Source organism: Protopterus annectens, chromosome 14.part0 (assembly GCF_019279795.1).
Source record: "Protopterus annectens isolate FY-2018-M chromosome 14.part0, PAN1.0, whole genome shotgun sequence".
Taxonomy (NCBI): Eukaryota; Metazoa; Chordata; order Ceratodontiformes; family Protopteridae; genus Protopterus; species Protopterus annectens.
Window position 1 is genome coordinate 500163428 of NC_056748.1, and position 24108 is coordinate 500187535.

Here is a 24108-nt window from a genome sequence, read left to right on the forward strand (position 1 = left end):
ATATCCATGAGGGATGTAACTTGTTTCTGTGCCTCTGCCCATTGGTTTTGGGGCAGATCTGGCCAACCGTTTGGAACCGGCAGAGTATGGAAATGAAATCTGTATCCCTGGGATACTATGTTTAATACTCACTTTTCCTGGGTTATTATCTGCCAATTTTGAGCATGAAGTGCTAGTTTCCCCCTAAGGGGGCTGCCAAAAGATAAGTGCTTGGTGATGGCAGAGGGAAGTCATTGATACTGTTTACTGCAGGGTTGCGCTTTATTTCCACCAGATTTGGAGGTAGAGGCACCCTATTGCTTTGACCTGTAAGAATCCTGTGATTGGTATCTAGAGCCCTTTGAGCGCCTGAATTTGCCCCGTGAAGCTCTGTCGAACACAGGAAAGGACCAATTTTTTTGTAGGTCAGTGTTTACTGAATCTTGGTGGCTGCACTTGTAAAAAATCTTTTACAGTTTGCATAGACTTAGCTTTGTCGTCCATTTTCTTTAATACCTCTTCTGCCTTATTACCAGAGTATCATGCTGTAAAGGTGCATCCAACAATTTAGGTTTAACATGATCAGTAAATTTTGCTCCTTTAGCCAGGCGTGCCTTCTAATCACAGATCCAGTAACTGCAGCCCTACAGGAGGCCTCCAAGGAATCAAAACCACATTGCAAAGTATGCTTTCCAACTTGTTCTGCTGCATGCAATAATTCCTGAAATTCTTTATTTTCCACACATTCTGAAATTATCATTTTCTGTTTCAATAATCCCATAACATGCTGTTGATATTTAAGCATATGAAACTGGCAGTTTAAGGCCCTAATTGCCAAGGTTGCAGACGTATAAACCTTCTTTCCCCCATCTATCTAGTGCCCTGGAATCTCTATCAGAGGGGGTAGGATTCATAGCTGTTGAGGCCATTACAACCTTGGGACCCTGTGAGATAGTTTCAGGGTCAGCAGCAGGGTTTTTGAATAAAAATTTGTGAGAGTCAGGAACCCTGTAATATCTGTCTGGCTTGCTAGGAGCCCGAGATAAGGAATCTGGAGTCATGCTTGATTCCGAAAACACATCAACAATGTCTAATACAGGAGGTATGGTTAAAAGCCTATGCTGAGGGAGAAGGAACTCCCTAAGCCTCTTTTTTGATTCTGGGAAATCTTGACTCTCCCAATGAAAATGCTCTCTCAAAGGATGCAAGGTTTCTCCACAGGAATAATCTTCAAGAGGAGATGCAGATGGGATGGATTCCTCTGCATCTGAATTCCTCATAGGGTGGTACAGAAAATTTCTGATCAGAAGAGGAATCAGAATAAATAGAAACCTGATCTGAAGATTCATAGTCAGTGTATTGCCTAGGCCTCTTATCGGGGGAGGGGTTGAGAACCCCTGATCAAGGTAATTAGGTCTTCAGCCATTTTGATCATCTGCTTTTTAGGCATAGAGGCCTGAACTCGTGGCTCATGCGTCGGTATTATAGTCTTAGAAGTTGCTTTTGTCTTTGGTTTTGAAGCTCGCGTCAGTTTTATACAGAAATGCTGAAGCCTGAAGATACCCTCAGGAGCCGGTGCCTGCTCAGCGGCTCCGGAACCATCCGAGAGAGACATCCTCGGGTACAATACTTTGAGAATCTCGAGGCATACCGGACTCCACAAGTCTCGGTAGAGGCCTGCGACTCGAAAGTAGCAGGCATCAGGGGCTGCAAAAGCGCCTCACTGAGTACCGTCTAACTGGCGACTGGCTTAGTGGAAGCTTCGTCGTCAGTTTTGGACCTAGACGGTCTGTTTCGGTCCTTTTCTTTGCGTTTTTTGTGAACTCCGATAGTCAGATTGCTATTCAATGACATTTCAGGGTAGTTAAATTTGTTTCCAAAATATTCTGAAGCAAAGATATGCAGACGCTTAATAGTGCATTGGTCAAATCTAGCACAAAACCAACAGCAAGGCACGTTATGATCAGGGCCTGGGCAAGGAATACATTACAAATGAAAATCCTTATGAGTATTTGCTTCCCACAAGTAATGCAATTATTAACTTTTACTGACATCGGTATGGAGCAAGAAAAAGTTTCCCCAACGGGGTACTTAGCCTTAATTGAAGACTTTGGTTCTGAAACTCAAATTCGAAAATTTCAGGAGTCGGACGACCGGCACTTGCGAACTGCTTCTGCTTTGGGCACCGTGCAGCAAGAAAGACTAAAGAAAATGGCGTTGGCTGCCTGTTTTATACCCCTGACGACATGGAAGAGACGACCGCAACCGAGGAAGGACCCAAGACTTCGATATTCACACCGACTGAGGGCAACCTGCCAGCAGATTGCCCAAATGTAATGACTGCAACAGTGAAACATGAATAAGATAAACCCTCTGGAGAGAAATCCCTACCCCTTTTTGAAGGAGGAGGCTGTGAACCCCTAATAAGAGTCAAAGGGTCATTATCCATTTTAACCATTTCAGATTAAGTGGAATGCAAGGAAGTTGGAGCATGTTTCTGCACAGGCTTATGACTGGAGGATCTATCTGCAAGTCTGAAGGACTCGGGAGGCTTGGCCACCATCGAAGTCGTGGTAGAGGTCGTTTGTATGAGCCTACTGTCAGAAAGAAGAACGGAGGCCTCGGTAACCGGCGCCAGCTTAACGGCTCCGGATCCAGCTAAAGAGGCGACAGGCGGAAGGTCAGAAGACAAAATGGAAGCCGGAGGCCTGGGGGACTCTGAAATGGTCTCAACCGAGGCCTGCGGTTGAAAATCCGCGGGCTGCAGAGGCATCTAACTGGCTACCACAGGGCTGATGACCAACTTAAGATCATCAGAAGACTTAACCCTCAGAAGCCTGTCGCTGTCTTTATCCCCACGCTTCTTAGGAATATCTGAAACCTGAAGACCAGCGGAAGCCATACAGACAGACTTAGGCCACACTCCAAAATGTTTAGCTAAAAGCTTAGCCCGACAACGAATAGTACACGGATTAAAGGAAGCACAGAGATCACAATTAGGAACATCGTGGTCAAGGCCTAAACAAATACAATAGGAATGAAAATCTCGATGGGGAATCTGCTTTCCACAGGCAAGACAATTATTAACCTTTTTCTGACATTCGTTAAGGCAAAAAAAGAGGATCACCAAAGGGGTACTTAGCTGTAGTTGACTTCAACTTTGTAGTCGGAAATCAAAAAGGTAGACGGCAGACTGGCACTCGTGCAAAATTGTTTCTGCTATGTGCTCCGCAGCAAGGACGACTGAGGAAGTGACATCGGCTGCCTTTTGTATCGGACGTTCTGACGTCCTTTACAGCCAACAGCCGATGTCATACTTACTTACCTTTGGTATTCTGGCAGATCGAGGGCTACTGGGAGCTGGATAACCCATTGGTTAGGAGTGCAACAGTGAAACACGATGAACAGCTGTAGAGAGGTTGTTGCCTGCAGCACTGGACATCTGGCCAGTATACCAAAGTCTTAGGAGCAGGGGTACATGCTACGCTTGTCAGGGCCATAAACCGACTTCGGCTGTAAAAGTGACGTCTGCACATACCCTCTGGGAGCAAGGAAAGGAAGCTTTTCAGACCCACATATGCCATCAGGCCAAAGGAGCCCAATAAATGTAGGTGCCTGTTACAGTGCCCTGTTAAGATGGAGAGACGGTAGGGAAAGTCACTCCAGCTGGAAAAAACAGAGCAAGAGGGGGATGGAGGGGGGGAGTGAACACTAACATGGAAGAGCAGGACATCTAAGGTTATGACAAGTTCTTACACTACTATTCTATGTCCTTCTATACTCATGTTGCAGTATTCATAAAGAAAAGCTGTGTAAAATCTTACCATAACCATAAATGTTCCTTCTCTTCTATGTTACAGTATTCTACATATGGGTTTACTTCTCTTGTCTCATGCATACGTATGGCCAGTATACAAAAGATTTCAGTCCTTCTGAGGTGCGTGGGACGTCTGATGTGGCTGTGGGAAACGTGGGCCATAAAAGTGACATTTGCATGCATCAGCCCTCAGAAATGAAAGCCCCAGTCAGATCCAGTCCTAATAAGGGCAATGCCAGTCCTGTGCCACCCAGAAAGGGAAATGCAACCTAACAGGAGGGGAACAGTAAAATGAGCGTACCTCCTAATGCTAAAGTAAAGCTATCGGTAACAAGTAAAAACAGTACTCAAAATGAAGCGCTGTACAACAATGGCCAATGAAGTACAATTCTCTTGAGAAATAGGTAGCGTAATTAAATGATATAAAATTTATAAAAGTGCAGCATGTACATAGACAAGCATGAATTTCCAATGCTTCAATTAAATGCACTTACAAGATATCCACGCTGTGACTGCAGTTACACTGTAGTGAAATGATGATTTTCAAGGTGTCCAGTCTTTCAAGTCTGATATACAAAAGTATCCACACTGAAGATGTAGTAGCTGCTGTAAACTGTAGCAAACTGTAATTACAACTTAACCAGTCAAACAGTTCAAACAAGAGTTTCTGGCTTTAGCAGCAGTTAAAATCCTTTTATTGTAGAAAAAAATCATTAAAATCTTCATGTCGAGTTAAAATCTTGGTATAGAACAAAACAGTCCCTCTGTATTCCAAACGATAAGCGCTTTCTGTATCTTCTTCAGATCGTAGAGATTGGGACTGGAAGTTCCTTTTTATAGTTCTTATTTTTATAGTTCTTACTTCCTTTACTGTTCATCATTCAATGCACCAGTGCATTCAAACAGCTGATTGACAGCATGATGATTGAATGATTCTTCCAACAGTAAAAGAAATAAGAAGTATAAAAAGGAACTTCTAGTCCCAATCTCAGACAGGCGGCTGAGAAGTTCTGAGGGCTGGTGCATACTGACATCACTTTTATGGGCCACATTTCCCACAGCCACATCAGACGTCCCATGCACCTCAGAAGGACTGAAAACTTTTGTACACTGGCTGCACGTAAGCAAGACAAGAGGAGTAAACCCATATGTAGAATACTGCAACACTGGAATACAAGGACATATGCAGGGAGAGTACCCAAGCCTTAGGTATGACCCTGGGAGGTAAGTTGAGAGGGCCTGGTCTATGAGACCCTGTAAAACTGACCTGGCAAACCCAGTTCTGATTCTAGAGATCAAGACTAGCTTGTACTGCCTGGTAAAGGTACGGACTGAAGACCAGGTGGCCACTTCCAGTATGGTAGTATAGTCCACCCCCTGAAAAAGGCTGCTGAAGAGGCAGTTGCCCTAGTAGAATGCACTCTCACATTGGTACTTAAAACATTTCCATGAAAGGAATAACAAACAGGCAAAGATGGCTTTAGAAATCCATGATATAGTCTGTTTTGAGACTGCCTTCTTCAAGGCCCTTAGGTGAAAGGAGAGAGAGACAGCTTGGCAGACTTTCTAATGGATTCAGTCCTGTCCAGGTAATACCCAAGCCATCTGATGGATTTTGAGGTTGAGGGAAAAACACGGAGGTTAATGCCTTGATTCAAGGACTGCTCATTAACCACTTTAAGCATGAAAGATGACCCTGTCCTTATGGGAGATAAATAATATCCTTATGGATAGATAAAGATACTTCCCTTTGAATACAAGTGTCTGAAGGGGGTTACAACTATCACCCACAGACTGAGTCTGAGGTTGAGCACCTGAGGGTGTATGAGCAACCCCTGTCTTGTGTGAGTAAGTCAAATCAGTGCAGTAACCTGTAGTAATTGCCTGTGGCTAGTAGGTGAAGAAGGGGAAACCAATGCTGTCTTGGTCAAAAGGGAGTCACCAGCAGGATTTTTAGTTTGTCCCTCTGAATCTTCAGAAGGACACAATGAATCACTGTGAAGAGGGAAGGCATAAAGATACATCTCCACCTAAGAAAGAGAGAAGACGTCCACCCTCCAAGCCTGTGGATGTGGATCCCTTGTGCAAAACAGAGGCATCTGCCTCTTCTGGGAGGAGACAAACAGTTCTGCCTGAAGAATACCCAACTTGTGCTTAAGCTCCAAAAACACCTCCTTGTGAAGCATCCATTCATGAGAGGGTGCAGAGGCTCTGCTGAGTGTCCGCCATCATATTCTCTGCTGAAGGAATGTACACTGCTTGCAGGTGAATGTGCAGTTCTGCTGCCAGGGACCAAATCTGAATTGCCAGGCTGCAGAGTGGGTTAAGACCTTGCCCCCCCCCATGCTTACTGATATTCCACAGGAGAGTCATTGCCTGTGACAACTTTTGGTTGCCTGGTAGGAGGAATTGGGTGGAAGGTTTGCAAGGCTAGGATAAGGGCCTTCATCTCTGATATGGATGTGATCCCTTTGTCTGAGGGAGGATCACTCTCCCTAAACTTTGTTTTGTTTGTTGTGGTTTTGCAGGCCAGCTCCCCAACTCAGGTCTGAAGCATCTGTGAAGATTTGTGAGGTAGGAGCAATCTGCAAGGATATACCCTGATTGAGGCGTATGGCTGCAATCCATCACTGCAGTCTTTTTTCAGGCATGGGAGGAGAGGTAGAGGAGAACCCAGGGGTTGTGAATGTTGGTTCCACCGACTCCTCAGCACCCACTGAAATTTTCTTATATGCAGCCTTGCTAAGAGAAGCATGGGTAACAAGGATGCCACGTGGTCTAGAACTCTCAGGAATTCTCTGGCTGATTAGGTTTGGAGAGAGAGAGGAGTGTATGGAGGTAATGTCTGATAGCTTCCACCTTCTGGCAAGGAATGAAGACTGCCACTTGGTCTGTCTTTATCCTGCACCCCAAGAAAACCAGGTCTTGGGTGTCAGGTGAGATTGAGATGTTTCCTAGTTCACAGTGAACCCTACGTTTGCCAGGGGACTGGACACCATGCCTAGGTGGAGACGGAGGGTGTGGCAATCCTGGTGAAGTATCAAGAGGTAATCTAGGTATGGCTATATTTGAATGCCCTGCATTATGCAGTGGACGATAACTGGAGCTAGGCACTTTGTGAATACTCTGCGGTCTGTGGAGAGCACAAATGGCAATGCAGAAAATTGAAAAGGCAAAGGAATCCATGGAAAAGCATAGGAACTTCCTGTAGCTGGGGTGAATAAGAATATGAAGTTAAGCATTCTTCAGATCCAGGGATACTATGAAGGCTTGGTGAGGGATGAGGATTAGAAAGTGATGCAAGGTGAGTATTTTGAAGTTAGGCACCTTGAAGAAGAGACGGACTACAGACAAATCCAGAATTGGCCTCCAAGGGCCATCTTTAATTGGAACCAAAAATATCCTGTAGTAAAACCCCTTGTCTGTCTGTTCTGGAAGTGCACTTTCTATGGTGCCCTGAGCTTGGAGCTGATCCAAAATTGGTGGGGGGGGGGGGGTTGAAGCTGACTTGTAGGCGGTTGGGGTGCCCCTTGAAAGGGAGGAAGTGCCCACCAAGTCAAAGTATACTTTTTGGATGATGGAAAGGACCCCAGCCTCTGAGGTTATTTTCTGCCAGGAGGTTAGGTAAAGGGTGAAGAGGTAAGGGAGTAGAGTTGGGTAATGGGTTTGAGTCACAGTGGAGGGGCTGTGCTCTAGTTTATACCTTTTTTCCTAACCTATCCATAAATTTGCTGTCCTTGTCAGTGGGAAACAGACAGATGGAGGGCAGTTGTCTGGATGATTTACCTGCTGACACTGGAATGACAGCAGGGTCTGCAGAGTTGTTCTTGAATAAGAACTGTGCATCCTGAGGAACTTTATAAAATATATCTGGACGTTTGGAAGCTGGGGGCTGAGAGTCAGGGGTCTGGGATGCAGCCAAAAAGGCATCATGAAAGGCTGGAATCAGGGGAGGGACTGTAGATGGAGAAGGCTGGTCCATCTGCAATAATTCAAAGTATCTCTTTAGATTCAGAGACATCTGAGGCCTGCCACTTAAAATGCTCTCTAATCAGAAAAATGCTGTCCCCAAAGGAGAATTATTCTCCTGGAGATTCAAGAACAGAGTCCTCCAGTCCAGGGGTAATAAAGTCCTTGGGGGATTCTATCTGGGAGCAATAGGCAAGTGATTAAACAGAGGAAGAGAGCTTCTTCTGTATCCTCCAAGACCTGCATAGGTGTAGGGTCTGGTAGAGATACTAGACACTGGAGGGCCTGGAAGGCCCTGAAAAGATTTTTTGGGAAAAAAATTTCCATCCAGGAGCTGGTTCAGCTTCTCTATGTTCCCTATGTTTCAGGAGCTGGTTCAGCTTCTCTATGTTCCCTATGTTTCAATTTCTGTTTCCTCTCTAGAAGAGTAGAAGAATGTGTTGACTTAGAGGCCGACGCCTGGGAGGATGGAAAGGCCACAGTAGGCCTCTCCGACACCCCAAACCGTGATTCCCCCTTGCCATCAGGGGGCTGATGGCTCATCAACTTATGTGGACATACTCTACATTTCCACTGAACTGGCTTCCACCATGGTTCCCGGTTTTAGCTGTGAAATGGTTGTCCGATGAGACCCTGGGCTAACATCTGCCTCGAGAGTCTCACCAGACTCCTGAGGTGCATCATGGGTGTCAGGCCTAACTTTCTTGGCCTTCTTCCGAGGCAGCTCGTTAGAGATACCTATCTCACCCCTCCATGCCAAACGCTAGATGTCGGAGATTCTGATTTTCTAAATAAAGCTTTAAGGTAACCAGATGGCTGCGAAGTGTTTTAGGTACAAAAGACTTGCAAATATCGCAGGACGTATTGTCGTGGCCTTCACCTAAACATAAGCACTTGTGTGTCTGTGAAAGTTGTCTTCCACAAGCACGCTTCCCCTTCCTAGATGACATGTACACTTGAAAAGCAATAAGAAGGTAACAAAAAACCCAAAGGGGTACTTCTGTATTGGACGTCCAAAAAAAAAAAAAAATGAACAAACTGATTCCCGGAGCTGGTGATCGGAGGTCCGTAGACCACTATGGCAGAAAAGCTCTGATGGAGGTACGTGTAGACGTCACTTTTACAGCCATCTGTTTACGGCCCTGACAAGCAATGCAGCACATACCTCTGCTCCTAAGACTTTGGTATACTGGCCGGATGCCTGGTGCTGCAGGCAGCAACCTCCATACAGTTATGAATACTGCAGCATGAAAATAGGATACCTATCATTACAGTAAGTTCTTACACAACTACTCCATGTCCTTCTATTCATCTGTAGCAATAGTCTTTACATGAGGGAGACTACGAACAGCCAACAATACAAGCACTCCTCCTTCCTGGAATTAATACTTCGATGTTCACAATTCACTTACACTCCATAAGCCTTCATCAGTATCCTGGACACTGTCTTGTATTGTTGGCTGTTAGATTTCAATAAGAAGAGTGAGCACCTGGTGACTGTACCTGCACAGAACTTGGTTTCTTGGAGAATACCAAAGCTCATGCAGAGAGGGAGGTGGAGTTAACTGATGAATTTTCCAGGAAGCCATGAAGGATAGCCCTGGCAAACCCAGCCCTGGATCTAGAAATGGAATCCAGCTTGTAATGTTTGGTAAAGGTGTGGACAGAGGTCCAGGTAGCTGCTTCTAAAATAGAATTGGTGTCTAGTCCCTTGAGGAAGGCACCAGAGAAGGACACTGCTCTGGTAGAGGGAGCTTTGATTGAACAGGAGGAGTTTTTTTCCATGGTAGGCATAGCAGAAAGAAATGGATTTGGAGTTATTGACTGTTTGTTTTGACACAGGCAATCCCAGAGATCTGGGGACAAAATAACTGGTCAGATTTCCTAACAGGTTTAGTTTTGAGAAGGCAAAATCTGAGTTGTCTATGCACATCAAGTGTGTGCAGGATCCTCTCACTACTGTTTTGGGGACAAGGGAAAAGGGTTGGCAAATGAATAGCCTGGTTTAAAGACAACTCAGTAACTACTCTGGGCATAAAGGAGGGTTGGTGCGAAGGGAAACCAGTCTTTGTGGAAGACCAAGAAGGGGGTTGGATAAACCATCAGGGCCTGGAGCTCAGACACCCATTTGGCAGAAGTTATAGCTAGCAGCAGGACCATTTTTCCAGGGGCAGTGTTTTAAGGAGCTAAAGGAAGCTGGCTTGGAAGTGTGTGAGGGTCACCTTCTCTAGCACAAAGTTAAGATCTTGGTGGGGTAGGTCTCCTGGGAGGTCTAATGTGGAGGATGCCTCTGAGGAACTGTTTGGCCTCAAATCTTGAGGCTAAAGGAGGTGAAAAATACAGTTGTGTACCTACCATAAATGTAGATGTTAGAGTGTATTCACTGTTGCAGTCATTACTCTTGGGTTATCCTGCTGGCAGGCTACTCCCAAGTCAGCCAGAATTCCAAAGTCTAGGTCCGGCGTCGGTTGCTGTCGCCTCTTCCCTGACGTCAGTGCGCCAGAGGTATAAAAGATGCAGCCAACGCCATTTTCTTCAGTTTTTCTTGCCCCAGATGTCAGGTGCCCCAAAAAGGTAAGCTGAAAAATACACCAATAAGAAAAGCATGCACAAAAATAACATTTCCTTCATCTACAAGCAAATACACCAAAAAGGTTGCATAGGATAGAGAAGTGCAGATAAGTCCCAGCAAAGAGAAGGGGGATGGTAGGTGGGTAACCTGGACTGCAACAGTGAATACACTAACATCTACATTTATGTAGGTACACAACTGTACTGTGTTCATCGTGTTTCACTGTTGCAGTCATTACTCTTGGGTAGAATCCCAAAGCTGAGGATGGGTGGCTGGGCTAAATAGGATTAGGAGAGGCTATGAGGCTCTGCAGAATTCCAGTGGCGAAGCCTGCTCTGGCCTTAAGAGTAGAGAGGCAAGTGCTAGTGCTCTGTAAAGGTGTGCACTGAACTCCAAGTTGCAACCTCTAAGATTTATTTGGTTGGTACTCCCCTGAGGAAGGCTGCTGAAGTGGCTGCTGCTCTGGTGGAATGAGGCCTAATGCCCTTAGGCACTGATTTGCCATGTTGAAGATAGCAGAAACGGATGCAATGGCCTATCCATTTAGAAATAGTCTGTTTTGAGATGGCCTTTCCTTGTGATTCTGCAGCATATGACACACAGTTGCTCAGTCTTTCTGAAAGCTTTAGTTCTGTCCAAGCAGAAGCATAACTGCCTGTGTATGTCCAAAGAATGCAGAATTTTCTCACCCTTGTTCTGTGGAATTGGGTAAAAGGTAGGCAAGTGAATGGTTTGGTTGAGGGCCACACTGGACACCACCTTAGGCATAAATGTAGGGTTTGTCCTCATAGAAACCCTGTCTGGATGAAAAATGATGAAAGGTTCCACAGCCATGAGTGCTTGTAACTCAGAGACTCACCTTGCAGAGGTTATGGCTAGGAGCAGAGCTGTTTTCCAGGATAAAAATTTTATATCTGCTGTTGATGCTGGCTCGAAAGGAGGCAGTGTGAGTTTTTCCAAAACATAATTGAGGTCCCAGGCCGGAATTGGTGCTCTCCTTGGAGGCCTAATGTTTTTGGCCCCTCTAAGGTACTGCCTTGTTAAAGGATGAGAAAAGATAGGTGGTTCCGTATTGTAATGTGCAGAAATGGCAGAGGCATGAATCTTAATTGATGAGAAAGAATGGCTTTGTTCAGCATCTCAGGTATTGTAAAATCTGAGGAATATTTGGTACAGACGTGTCAATGCCTTGTTCCAAGCAGAGAAACTCTTCCATTTTTCTGCATAAGATTTTCTGGTACTGGGCCTCCTGGCCTCCAAGATAACATCCATAACAGCTTTTAAAAGAGGAACGTTCTGAATGGCTACATTATCCGCCATGCTGCCAGATTTAAGGTCCTGAGTTGGCTGTGCATGATCGGATTGTTTTGTTGGGTCAGCAAGTGAGAAGTTTGAGGCAATATCCATGCTGGACCTTGAGAGAAGCTCTTTAGGATTGGGTACCAGTGTTGGCGTGGCCAGTCTGGTGCAATCAGAATAATTTTTGGCTTCTCTTGTCTGACCTTTAAGAGTATTCTGGGAAGGAGAGGCAGGGGAGGGAAAGCATATACTGTTAGATTTTTCCAGCTGAATGATAGGGTGTCCACTTTCCATGCTTGCTTGTGGTAAATCCTTGTGCAAAATCTCTGAAATTGACAGTTGTGAGGGGAGGCAAATAGATGTCTGGGCATCCCCATTTCCTTATTATCATGCTGAAGACTTGTGGATCCAGTTTCCATTCGTGCGGATCCATGAGATTTCTGCTTAGTTCGTCTGCCAGAGTATTTGTTTTTTCTGGCAGGAATTGTGCTTGCAGGTAAACTTGAAAAGCCAATACTGTGTCCCATAAGGTCATTGCTGGTCTGCAGAGGGGCTAGGAATCAGTACCTCCCTGCTTGCTTATGTACCACATGACCATAGTGTTGGCTGTCTATCAGTAACTGTCCTGGATGAAGCAGGTCTTTGAAAGCTGTCAGGGCATTTTGAACAGCTAGCATCTCTTTTTGATTGATGTGAAGATGCATCTGGTTTGCAGGCCATGTGCCCTGAACACATTTTCCTGCCATATGGGCCCCCCAGGCATAATCTGATGCATACATTGTCAGTGTCGGTCTGGCTGCGGGTAAACTGAATGGCAGACCCTTGTTGTGGTGACAGGCTTCTTGCCCACCATCAGAACTCTTGTTGTAGGCAGGGAATGAGTGCAATTACTGTCTCCAGGCTGTGGCAATGCTGAGTCCAAACACTTTTCAGATACCACTGTAGTTTCCTCATATGCAGTCTGGCATATGGAATTAGTAGAATGCAGGATGCCATGAAACCCAAGGCCTGCAGGATTTTCTTTGCAGATAAGTGGGTTCTTGTTGCCAATTTCTTGAAGTAAGTAGTCAGTTTTTGCTTGTCTGGCGTGAGTTAAGCCATCTGGGCAGCTGTATTTAAGCTTGCACCCAGGAGTATTACCTCTTGAGAGGGCACTAGTTTTGATTTCTTTTCGTTTACTGTGTACCCTAGGCCAATTAGTAATCTCTTTACAAACGCCAGATGCTTTAGAAGAGTATCTTTGTTCTCTGCTTGAATTAGGCAGTTGTCCAAGCAGTGATATATTTGAATTCCTTTTTGTCTGGAAAACGCAATTACTGGTGCCAGGCATTTTGTAAAGACCCTGGGCGCAGTAGTTAAGCCAAAGGGCAGTGCAGAGAATTGATAATGCATTGAGCCAGCTATGAATCTGAGGTATCTTCTGCAAGATTGTCTGATTGGGACATGTAGGTATGCCTCTTTTAGGTCCAAAGTTACGAGCCAAGCCATCTTGCCAAGCATGGGCAGTAGCTGCTGTAGAGTCAACATCTTGAATTTTGGAACTTCCAGAAACCTATTTAGTATAGACAGGTCCAGAATTGGTCTCCAGGTTTTGTCCTTCCCGGGTACTAGGAAAAGTCTCGAGTAAAATCCTTGCCCCTGCTCTTGTTGTGGTACCCGCTGAATGTCCCTCATGTCCATAAGGGGTGTAATTTGTTTTTGTGCCTCTGCCCATTGACTGTGTGGCAGGTCTGGCATGCCCTTTGATCTTGGTAGTGTGTGAAAATGGATCCTGTAGCCTTGAGACACTATGTTCAGGACCCATTTGTCTTGGGTAACCATTTGCCAATTTGATGAAAAAAGTGCTAGTTTTCCCCCTAAGGGGGCTGTCAAAAGAAAACTGCTTGGAACTGGTAGAGGAAAGTCATTGGGACCGTTTACTGTAAGGTTGTGATTTGTCTTCTCCGCTTTTGGAAGTAGGAGCACCCCATTGTTTAGACCTGTATGAGCCTTGGGGCTGAGATCTGCCTCTGGGACGCCTGTATCTGCCTCTTTGTGGTCTGTCTGAGACTGGAAAGGACCAATTTTTAGAAGGCCAGTTCCTGTTAAACCTGGGTGGTTGTACCTGTAAGAAATCCTCGACTGTCTGCATGGATTTTGCTTTATCCTCCATTTTTTTCAACACCTCTTCTGCTTTAGTACCACACAAAGTATCATGCTGTAATGGTGCATCTAATAATTTTGCTTTAACATGATCAGGCAGATTCTGTTCCTTTAACCAAGCATGCCTTCTAATAACAGAACCTGTAACAGCGGCCCTGCAAGAGGCCTCCAATGAATCATAACCACATTGTAAACTATGCTTTCCCACTTGTTCAGTTGCATGCAATAAATCCTGCAATTTCTTGTTCTCTGAACATTCAGTATTTATCAACATTTCTGTTTAAGTAGTGACATTAAATATTGCTGATATTTAAGCATATGAAATTGACAATTTAAAGCCCTTACAGCCAGGGTGGCAGAAGTGTAAACTTTTTCCCCCATCTGTCTAGAGCCCTAGAATCCCTATCAGAGGGGACAGGGTTTTTTGCAGTGGAAGCTTTAACCCCCTTGGGACCCTGAGATATAGTTTCTGGGTCAGCAGCAGGGTTTTTATATAGAAATTTATGAGAATCCGGGACCCTGTAGTATCTGTCTGGCTTAGCAGGTGCAGGGGGTAGAGAGTCAGGGGACAGACCGGACTCTGAAAATACATCTACAATGTCTAGAACAGGTGGAATAGCAAGGGGTCTGTGCTGAGGAAGAAGCAGAAAGTCTCTGATACTTTAGATTCAGAATAATCTTGGCTCTCCCAGTGGAAATGCTCCCTCATAGTATGCAGTGTTTCCCTAAAAGAATAGTCCTCAGGAGGAGAGGCTGAAGGAATGGCTTCTTCAGCATCAGAATCCTCATAGGGAAGCATGGAGTAATCCTGTTCAGAAGAGGAATCAGAGGAAATAGATACCTGATCAGAAGAATCATACACTGTCTCGTGCCTAGGTCTCTTATTATCAGGAGGGGGATGGGAGCCCCTGATCAAAGTAATCAGGTCTTCGGTCATTTTGAGCATCTGTTTTTTTAGGCATAGAAGTCTGAATAGGAGAATGCTGTACTTGTTTCTTTGTCTTTAGAGCTGCTTTAGTCTTTGAAGCTGAAGATGGCTTAACATATAGTTGTGTAGGTCTGAAGACACCCTCAGAAGCAGATGCCTGCTCAGCGGCTCCGGACCCATCTGAGGTAGCGACTTCCGGGTGTCCAATACCTTGAGTTTCCAGAGGCTCAGTCGGCTCCACATGGGAGTCGGTAGCGGCCTGTGGCTCTGAGGTAGCAGGCACCAGGGGCTGCGAAAGCATCTCACTGAGAACCGGCGAACCAGCGACTGGCCTAGAAGAGGCTTCGTCGTCGGTTTTGGACCTCGGATGCCTATCCTTGTCCTTGCATTTTTTGTAAACTCCGGTTGTCTGCTGTTCCAAAGGCATTATATAATTAAAGCTTCGGCCAAAGTAATGAAATGCAAAATCGAACAGACGCTTGATAGTGCGTTGGTTAAATCTAGCACAAAACTGACAGCTAGCAACGTTGTGATCAGGGCCTAGGCAAGGAATACAGTAAGAGTGAAAATCCTTATGAGGTATTTGCTTCCCACAAGAAATACAATTGCTAACTTTTTCTGACATCGGTCTGGAGCAAGAAAAAAGTTTCCCCAATGGGGTACTTAGCTTTAATGAAGACTTCGGTTCTGAAATTCAGATTTGAAAATCTCAGGAGTCGGCCAACCAGCACTTGCTAACTGCTTTTGCTTCAGGCACCGCACGGCAAGTAAGACTGAAGAAAATGGCGTCGGCTGCATCTTTTATACCCCTGGTGCACTGATGTCAGGGAAGAGGTGACAGCAACCGACACCGGACCTAGACTTTGGAATTCTGGCCGACTGAGGGTAGCCTGCCAGCAGGATAACCCAAGAGTAATGACTGCAACAGTGAAACACGATGAACATCAGGCAGACATGCAGAAATGGCAGACAAATGTGCTTTTATTGAATACGTTACGCCAGAATTGAGCAACTCACAGAGGTATGAAAGAACCAGTGGGAACCCCACTGTTAGTGGGTCCAGGTTTTGGACAGACATCAGACAGAAAATCATTTCCATTTGGAGGGATAAGATTTCCTTGTAATAGGGTTGCCGGACTCCTGCAGAACTTTAAGCATGTCCTCAGAGAATTAGTGTCTAAAAGGTATCAATCAGGGCTCTATCATCCACAGGGTCAACTGTAGAGTTTCCAGGGGTGGGTGGATGGGGGACCCCTTGGTTTTGTCCAAGTCCACTCTGAGATAACTTGTGATGACTAACCCTTGGCTAGGTGCAGCAGAAGGGGAACCAATGTTGCCTTGGTCAATAGGAAGTCACCAGCAAGATTTTTGGTCTGGCCTGCTGAATCTTCAGTAGGACTTTCAGAATGAGTGGAAGGGAACGGAATACATACAGAAACTTCACCTTCCAGGATACTGATAGGGTGTCCACTTTCCATGCCAGCGGGTGTGGTTCTCTGCCACAAAATTTTTGAAGTTGTTTGTTCAGAGGGGAGCGAAACAAGTCTATTTGAGGAATACCCCACTGGTGGACTATGTCCAGGAACACATCCCTGTGAAGCATCCATTCGTGGGCCTGTGTTGTGGATCTGCTCAGTGCGTCTGCTACAGAGTTCTGTTTGGAAGAGATGTAGACCACCTGTAAGGAAAACTGAAGTTGGCAGGCTAGTTCCCAAACCTGTAAGGCTAACCTGCACAGGAGATAGGATTTTGTAGCCCCCCCGTTTGTTTACATACCACAGAACAGTTATGTTGTCTGTGTAGATCCACAGCCTACCTGGGTTGAGGAGGGATTGGAAAGACTAAATTGCTAGGATCAATGCCTTCATCTCATTTACATTTATGTGGTACTTGTGGTTGATGGGCATTTGCTGTATCCACTATAGGAGCTCTTTCTTTAAGCAAGGAAGGAGCGGGATTAGAAACTCCAGAGGATGGGCATGTTGTGTCTGTACCAACTTCAGGAACCACTGAAGGAGTCTTGGCCAGGGGTAGCATACTGAAGGTGGAGGCCATCATTCCTAGGATTCTGAGAAATTGCCTTGCTGACAACTGGTGTACGGGAAGGATCTCTGACAAGGTCTGACAGAGCTCCTGAGCCTTTTGGGGGAGAAATAGACACTATCACTGTCTACTTGGAATATGCACCCCAGAAAGACATGATAATTGAGATGGGATGAGGGTAGATTTTTTTGAAGTTGATAGTGAATCCTAGATGTTGTAGGATGGCAATGCCTGAGCAGAGGTTCCTTCAACAGTTCCTCTGGGGTGTTTCCCTGGAACAGGTGTTCATTCAGGTAAGGGAAAATTCAAATGCCCTGGAGTCTGCAGAAAGTGACTACTGGAGCTAAACATTTTGTGAAAAGACTCTTGGGGCTGCAAGACCGACCAAATGGCAAGGCCAAGAAATGAGTGTGCCAGGATCCCACACAGAAACGTAGACATTTCCTGAACTTGGGCTGAACAGGAATACGTAGATAGGAATCTTTGATGTCTATGGACACCAAAAAGACCTGTGGGAGAATCAGAGGAAACAGTGTCTGAAGGGTGAGCAATTTGAAGAAGGGTAACTTAAGGAAGGTGTTGAAAGTAAGGTCTAGGATGGGTTTTCCAGGGGCCTTCCTTTAAGGGAGCTAGAAACATGTGAGAGTACAAGCCTGTTCTTTTTGGCATGTGGGCACTTACTGTATTGTTCCCTGTTTTAGCAGGTCTGTCAATACTTGGGGGAAAGAGGGGTACCTGACCTGCAGGAGGTTGTGGGATATCCCTGAATGGAGCCACTGTGTGCCAAGCCATAAAACATCCATATTTTATGATGCAAAGGACCCAGACATCTTCTGTTACAGATTCCCAGGCAGGCAGGGATACAGATAGACAAAGACGTAGGGAGAGAGGGGTACTGCAAGGGAGCCCTGAGGAGTCAAGAAGAAGAATCTGCTCGGTCAAGAAAGGGTTGTTTGGCAGTGTGGGAAGAGGAGGGAGCTGAGAAGTGAACAGGTTTATTGCTCCACTATGAGGGCTTAGATTGGGAGGGACATGATCGTCTGTGGATGAAGACCTGTTTTGAAAGGTACCTGTGAAATGCTGGAACTGGAGACACCACAATATGTTTGAGGTCTTAACTCCTTGCTCTTTTCCTGCAGTGACGAAGAGATCAGCTGAAGTCTTACCAAATAAAGCAGAGTTGTCAAGGGGAGCATCCATGAGCTTTGCCTTGATGTTCTCAGGGAGTGATTGAAGCCTCAACCAGGCAAACCTTCTCAGTGCTGAGGTAGGAGCTGCAGCTCTACAGAAGTCTCAACAGCATCACAGCTGCATTTTACAGATTGTCGGGCCAACTGAGAGGATGCAGTAATTAGGGAAGAGGCCAAGGCTTTATTTTCTGAATCTGGCATGTCAGATACTATTTTATATAACTGTGAAGAGTTCCAGGGAATACTTGGTCATATGTGTTTGGTAATTCAAAGCCCTGAAGGCTAAAGTAGCTGAAGTGTAGATTTTCTTTCCCAGTCTCTCTAGCTGCCTACTGTCTATGTCAGAAGGAGGAGAGAGTGGGAGGAAGGGACCTCAAGGCCTTGTCAGAGCTACAAAAATGATGGAGGGATCTGCCACATGAGTCTTAAATAAGAAATTGCAGTTCTGAGGGACTTTATATCTGTCCAGCTTCTTCTGGACCAGAGACCGAGACAGGGAGTAGGGACATGGAAACAAAGGCATCCAGAAAAGGAGGGATAGCTAAGGGGTAGGGTTCTCCACCTGGAGGAGGTCGTAGTATCTCTTTTGTAGCTCAGACATTTATGAGCTGTCTCATTTAAAGTGGTCTCATTTTCTGAAGGGTTTCCCCAAATGTGATCTTTTCCATAGGGGATTCCGTCCCATTAGTGTCTTCCTCAGGAGAAGCATAGTCTAATGGGGAGAGAATCTGTAAGGAGTAGGTTAAGGAATCACTGTCCTCATCAGAGGAAGAATATTCCTCTAAAGTAGGTTGTCATCTGACCCTTTTTTAAGGGGAGATAAGCAGAGGGGGCCCAGAGGTAGGCCGTAAACAATCCTTGGGCAAAATTCTGCCACTTTGACGTTTTTCAAGAGGTGAAGTATGCTTGATTTTCTGCTTTTTATTAGCAGGATTGTCAATCCGATGTAAAGTAGAGGGTCCGGAAATAGGCCTGCACTCAAGCACACCTGAGTTGACTTCTTCCCTCACCAAGATCTGCGTGATCCCCCTAGGGCCTTCCGAAAGAATACGCCTTGGTTCTCCCTGGACATCTGTACCTGATGTCTGTGAGGCCTCCTTGGATGTGATGGCATCTGGTTCTAAGGCGGCCTGTAAAGCTAGCTCGGCCTGAGGATCTGGATTCAAAGTGAAGCATGCCTCCGCGTTATCACATGCCTCGGGAGAAACATCCATGCAGAAAGGCACAACTTCAGCTTTAGGCCTAGGCCTTCCAATTGGAAGGCTCTATCTTCAGGCCAGAGGAACCCTCCATCAGGCTTTTGGCAAGAATTTTCAAGCACTAGTTCTCCAAGTATATTGCAGGGGCCAAAAGATGGCTACGAAGCGTCTTGGGGACAAATGACAGAACAGTTTTTATAGTTGTCGTGGGGCGCAAGACAAAAAAGTCACTGAAAGTGACTATCTTTGTGTGGAATCTGCCTTCCACAACCACAGCTCCATTTCTTGGATGGCATTAACTCTAAGCAAAGAAAAACAGCAGCAAAAAACACAAAAAGGTTCCTCAACAGGGCACTTATCTTTAATAGAAAACGTAATTCCAGCAGCAGAGTGATGTCTGGGATTGGGGATCCGACTGATGGCAAAGTTGTTCTGAGGATGGTGCATGTGTAAGTCACTTTTATGGTCCATGTCCGATAGCTGCCTACACGAGACATACCACGCACCCTACAGTAGTAAAAGACTTTGGTATACTGGCAAATTCCTCATGTAAAGAATATTGCAACAGATGAAAAGAAGGACACCAACAGATGAAAAGAAGGACATCAACAGATCTGTGGCCTTGAAAAATTATCCAGTTCAAGTGGTTTACAAGACATACAGACCTCATGCTGTACAGTAAACGTCGTATATACAATGCCCTTCCAAGAACCTAGAAACCAGAACTTGGTTTTAGTCTTACCACCTTTTTTGCACACTCACTACTCAAACACACAAAACTAGACAAACTGCATGGTGGTCTGCTCCATGAACCAAGGCCAATCCCTCACAACTTCATCCAAGCCAACAAGCTCTCATTTTGCCACATATCCATATACTGGATATCGCCAAAGCATACTTAATGCATAAATGAGTGACGTTCTTCTGAATTTCTTGAGCTGTGTTACTGACAAACAGCAAGACTGCAGATGCACTGTACAGCAATGTCAAGAGTAGTGGTATCCTGCAGTACATCATTATGACATAAGCTTCCAATAGCTACCAGAATCAGTGTGGGTGAAGTTTACATAAACACAAGCCTTGGAGACCTAGACATTTTTATAGCCTTAGAAGCAAGTGGGGAGGAATCCAAGGGTCTAGTTCATTATACCCCTGTCATCTACAAAGTAAAATCAGGTAATTTATCTACAGTCAGCAGATGCATCTAGTACAAGAGCCTACTAAACAGATCTCTCAAGAAGCAAAACACAAAGCGCCTTGAAGTCCCTCATTAAGTCAGTGAAAAATACAAACCTAAAACAAGTAGATCACTTAAAATATATAGCATACTGTACAGGGGCATTTTACCAAAGTCCTAACTGCATTTCCAAATATGTCCACTACTAAACACCGTTTTCACCTATCCACAACACTGCTGGTTACCAAAAGTTTATCTGTAGACTTCTACAATAAAGTGAGCAATGGACCAATTTACTATTCAAATTATCAAGACCAAAATGAACTTGATACTATGAAACAGCGATGGGAGCAGCATTACCTCATCTTTGGGATAGTATGGTCTTATTGTATAAACTTTCGAGGTTGGTACCAGTGGAGGTGGTTGAAAGAAGAGATCATTTGCACCATCAATTGGCAACATGCGCTGTAAAAATCAATGACATGTTAAATCAGTGTTAGGTCAGAAAAAAGTGATATTTAAAAGCACTACAAGAACACCTTCACTAAGAGCTTTCTACTTACATTTTGTCATCAGTGCTAATGGTAAACAGATTTCTCCACCAAATGTCAGCTACTTACTGGTATACAAGACACCAGTAAAACGCAACGATAATTATGTAAAGCTTTAGTGAAACTGCCAATTTAGTCTTACAACAGAAATTATTTCTGCATTTTAAAATTAAAAATGTAAAACAGGCTTGGTCTGAAAACAGTAAACTGGCTGAATGAGGAGATGTACTCTGCCAGACCGTAAACGCTGCAATTGTCTCTGCTCTGCGCAATATTTACAAGCAAACAGCAATAGCGAAACTCCATGCCCAACTCTTGAAAAGGATCAAGTCAAAATGTGTAGTAATATAATAAAGTTGCAGTTTTTGGTTTCTCAAGTTAGAAACATTTACTAATCTGAAGATATTAAACAGTTATTCTACAGACAAAAGTCAAATTCAGAGTGATAATGCATTTTGCTCATGGAGATTCTGGCAAGCGAACCAGCAGGCGCATGAAATACGACAGCTAGCGCAAGCTAAGGGCGCAATTGTGACCTGAAAAAAGAAAGTGATATGCGCAACTAAATTTGCTATGTTGGACTTTGCCTGCTCACTGGAAGAGCAACATCTCCTTTAAGTAACTATGGAAAGGCATCTAACAAAAATTGCTACATTTTTAAAATACCAGCAAGCCATCCACAGACCAATCCTTACATCATTATCTAAACAAGTAACATTACATTTCAAACAAAATTAAAATGCCATTCATTTGTTAATTCAATATTGGATACCTGGAACTCTCCTGCTAGACCACCTCTAAAGGCCCAGGGTTCTTGGTCTCCACTTAAGAACTGTGCTGAAGATTGACTACGGCACCCTGTTGAGATCAGATCCAAGCGGAGAATGTTACAAGGGGGCTTTTCCTTAAGAAAGGGGAGGGGTCCAAATTTCCAAGACATAACACCATTTTGAGGAGACAGAAAAATAAGCTTGCAATCTAAATAATCTATATCCAGTTTTTTTAGGCTGTAACAATGTTTGTATTTTGAAATAAAATACTAATTTCAAGCATTATATTTTAAACTAAAATGTAAATCCATGTATTGATCTGGACAGAATATAAAATTATAAAGTCCAACCCAGTGGTCAGACGTGCTACGAAATGCACAAATTCAAAAGCAAATGTCCCTGCTAAAAGCTTTACTACAGCCTCAAAACAACTGGGAAATACTGAAGCCACATTTAGAAAATCTTCATCTTGTCAAAAAACATGGGCATTCTTAAACTGAATTATAATCATAAGATGACACTGCATCAAGAAATATTCAAGTACAACACTGTAGCAGTAAAGAATGCAGCCAATACGGTATTAGGAGACTAATGTAGACATTACTACAAGCTGTGTAAAAATCAACAAAATCTTAATACTGAATGATTTTGTACTCTTCTCGCATCTTTCCCTCCTAAAAGCTATTAAACAATTTCCCTCCCGAGTCTGTTTCTACATCCCTTCCATTTTCCTGTAATGGCTGTCCATAGACTACAAAGTGGCTTCCACCTCAAGGAGTACATCTTCATTCACTTCATCAGTAAATATGCAACTCTCTCCACCTGTGCAATTACTGCCATTGTCTATTGCCAGTTGACGGACGAGCATACATACATAAACACACACGGTGCCACACCCCCAAGGACACACCAACCCACTGTGATTAACTTTGCCAGATCTCTCCTGCCTGCTTTTGTATCCTGCAGGATGCACTGTGGTCTCTGTATACTTTGCTCTTGAAAGTGGAAGACTGTGTACTCTGCCTGTACTACACTAATGTTCAGAAACATATCAGTCAGTAAGTGATTTGCACAGATATGTTGACTGATCTGAATGTAACTGGTGTCTTCCTCTATTTCCAGTGCCACCCCCACCTCACAAAGAGTTCAGTTCTGTGAACAGACCATAATCACTGATGTTCTAGTATCACTGCTGCACTATCACAACTTGTGCAAAATATGCAAGTGTTACAACAGTGTCTAACCATCCAAGCAAATTTCCACAGTTTTTGGATATCATTCACAGAGTCACACCACATGGCACAGATATCAGCAGAACTTAAAATACAAGTGGAAGAGGTGGGAGACATCCATCCATCTTCAGTTTTTCTATGTTGTTTTCTTAGGAAGTAAAGGTTATCATCAATAAGTGTCTCTACGGAGACTGCCAATCGCATATGAAAGTCTACTCAGCCTAACCACAACAGTTACTTAAGAGAAGAAAGCACTTTTCACAGAAGAAAAAGGAATCCTTCCCAAAACAAAACGGGGCAAAAGCCCCTGCTGCTTTATCAATTATACTGTGGGAAGAGTATTAGAGTAGAACAGCTAGTCACAGCATTAGATGGAGGCAATAGAGCACTGCAGCACAGTAACCTGAAACCCCACTCTGCTTCTGGAAGATGTCCAACTTGTAATGCCTTCAAAAAGTGTGAATGGGTATCCACGCAGTTTCTCTGCAAACACGGTCAGCTGAAACATTCCTAAAAAAGGCGGCAATACTTGGTGCTACACTTGAGAGTACTCTGATCTGGCTTTGTAAGCCTTTTTTTCAATGCTGGTCATAACAGTGAGCAATACAGATAACCAACCATATGGATAACATCTACTGGAGGTCTCTTCCTTGCTTGCTTATCAAGATACAGGCATTTGTCTGTTTATCTGATACTTGGACCTTACCTTAGTTGAATGTGCACATCTATCTGTTTTTTTTTTTGTAGATTTGGGAAAACTAGTAGAACCTGAACCACTTCAAGCCACTTCTGAGACTACTTTAGCATGCATGAGAAACAAATCTTAAAGGCCACTTTTGTCTTTGTAGAGACCACATCAGGCACTTTTACCCATTCATGACTGCAATTTTTGCATACTTGTGGCTGGAAAAATGGATGCTGAAAACAGCTATTTCCATACTAACCTTACGGTGTTCACCCTGCTGATTCAAAAGTAGCAAGGGTCTTTTTTTTTTTTTTTTTTTTTTTAACTCATTCACTCCAATGGAGCTCAGGAAGTTTGCAATGCAGCTTCCAATAGGTGCAGCCTAAGCCTTTTGACAGAATCAAATTATGCCCTCACATTTCAAACAAATGTTCATATCTCTGGAAACAAAGGGGTTATGAAAGAAGTACAAATAGCAAACCCTTCAGCACAAACCATTTTTACAGTGGTAGCATTCTTTAGGTTCTAGGTCTTAAACTAAATTTTATAAATCAT

General features: G+C 44.2%; 1 protein-coding gene across 1 annotated transcript in view; it reads right to left on the minus strand.

The window, feature by feature from the left end:
* Positions 1–24108, minus strand: part of OGA (O-GlcNAcase) — a gene marked incomplete at its 5' end in the record, with an annotated part of 1599409 nt that overhangs the window by 538716 nt on the left and 1036585 nt on the right. Inside the window, 2 exon segments of the mRNA XM_044056260.1 lie at positions 20676–20780; positions 21639–21724. Of these exon segments, the coding sequence (XP_043912195.1) occupies positions 20676–20780; positions 21639–21724 (191 nt within the window).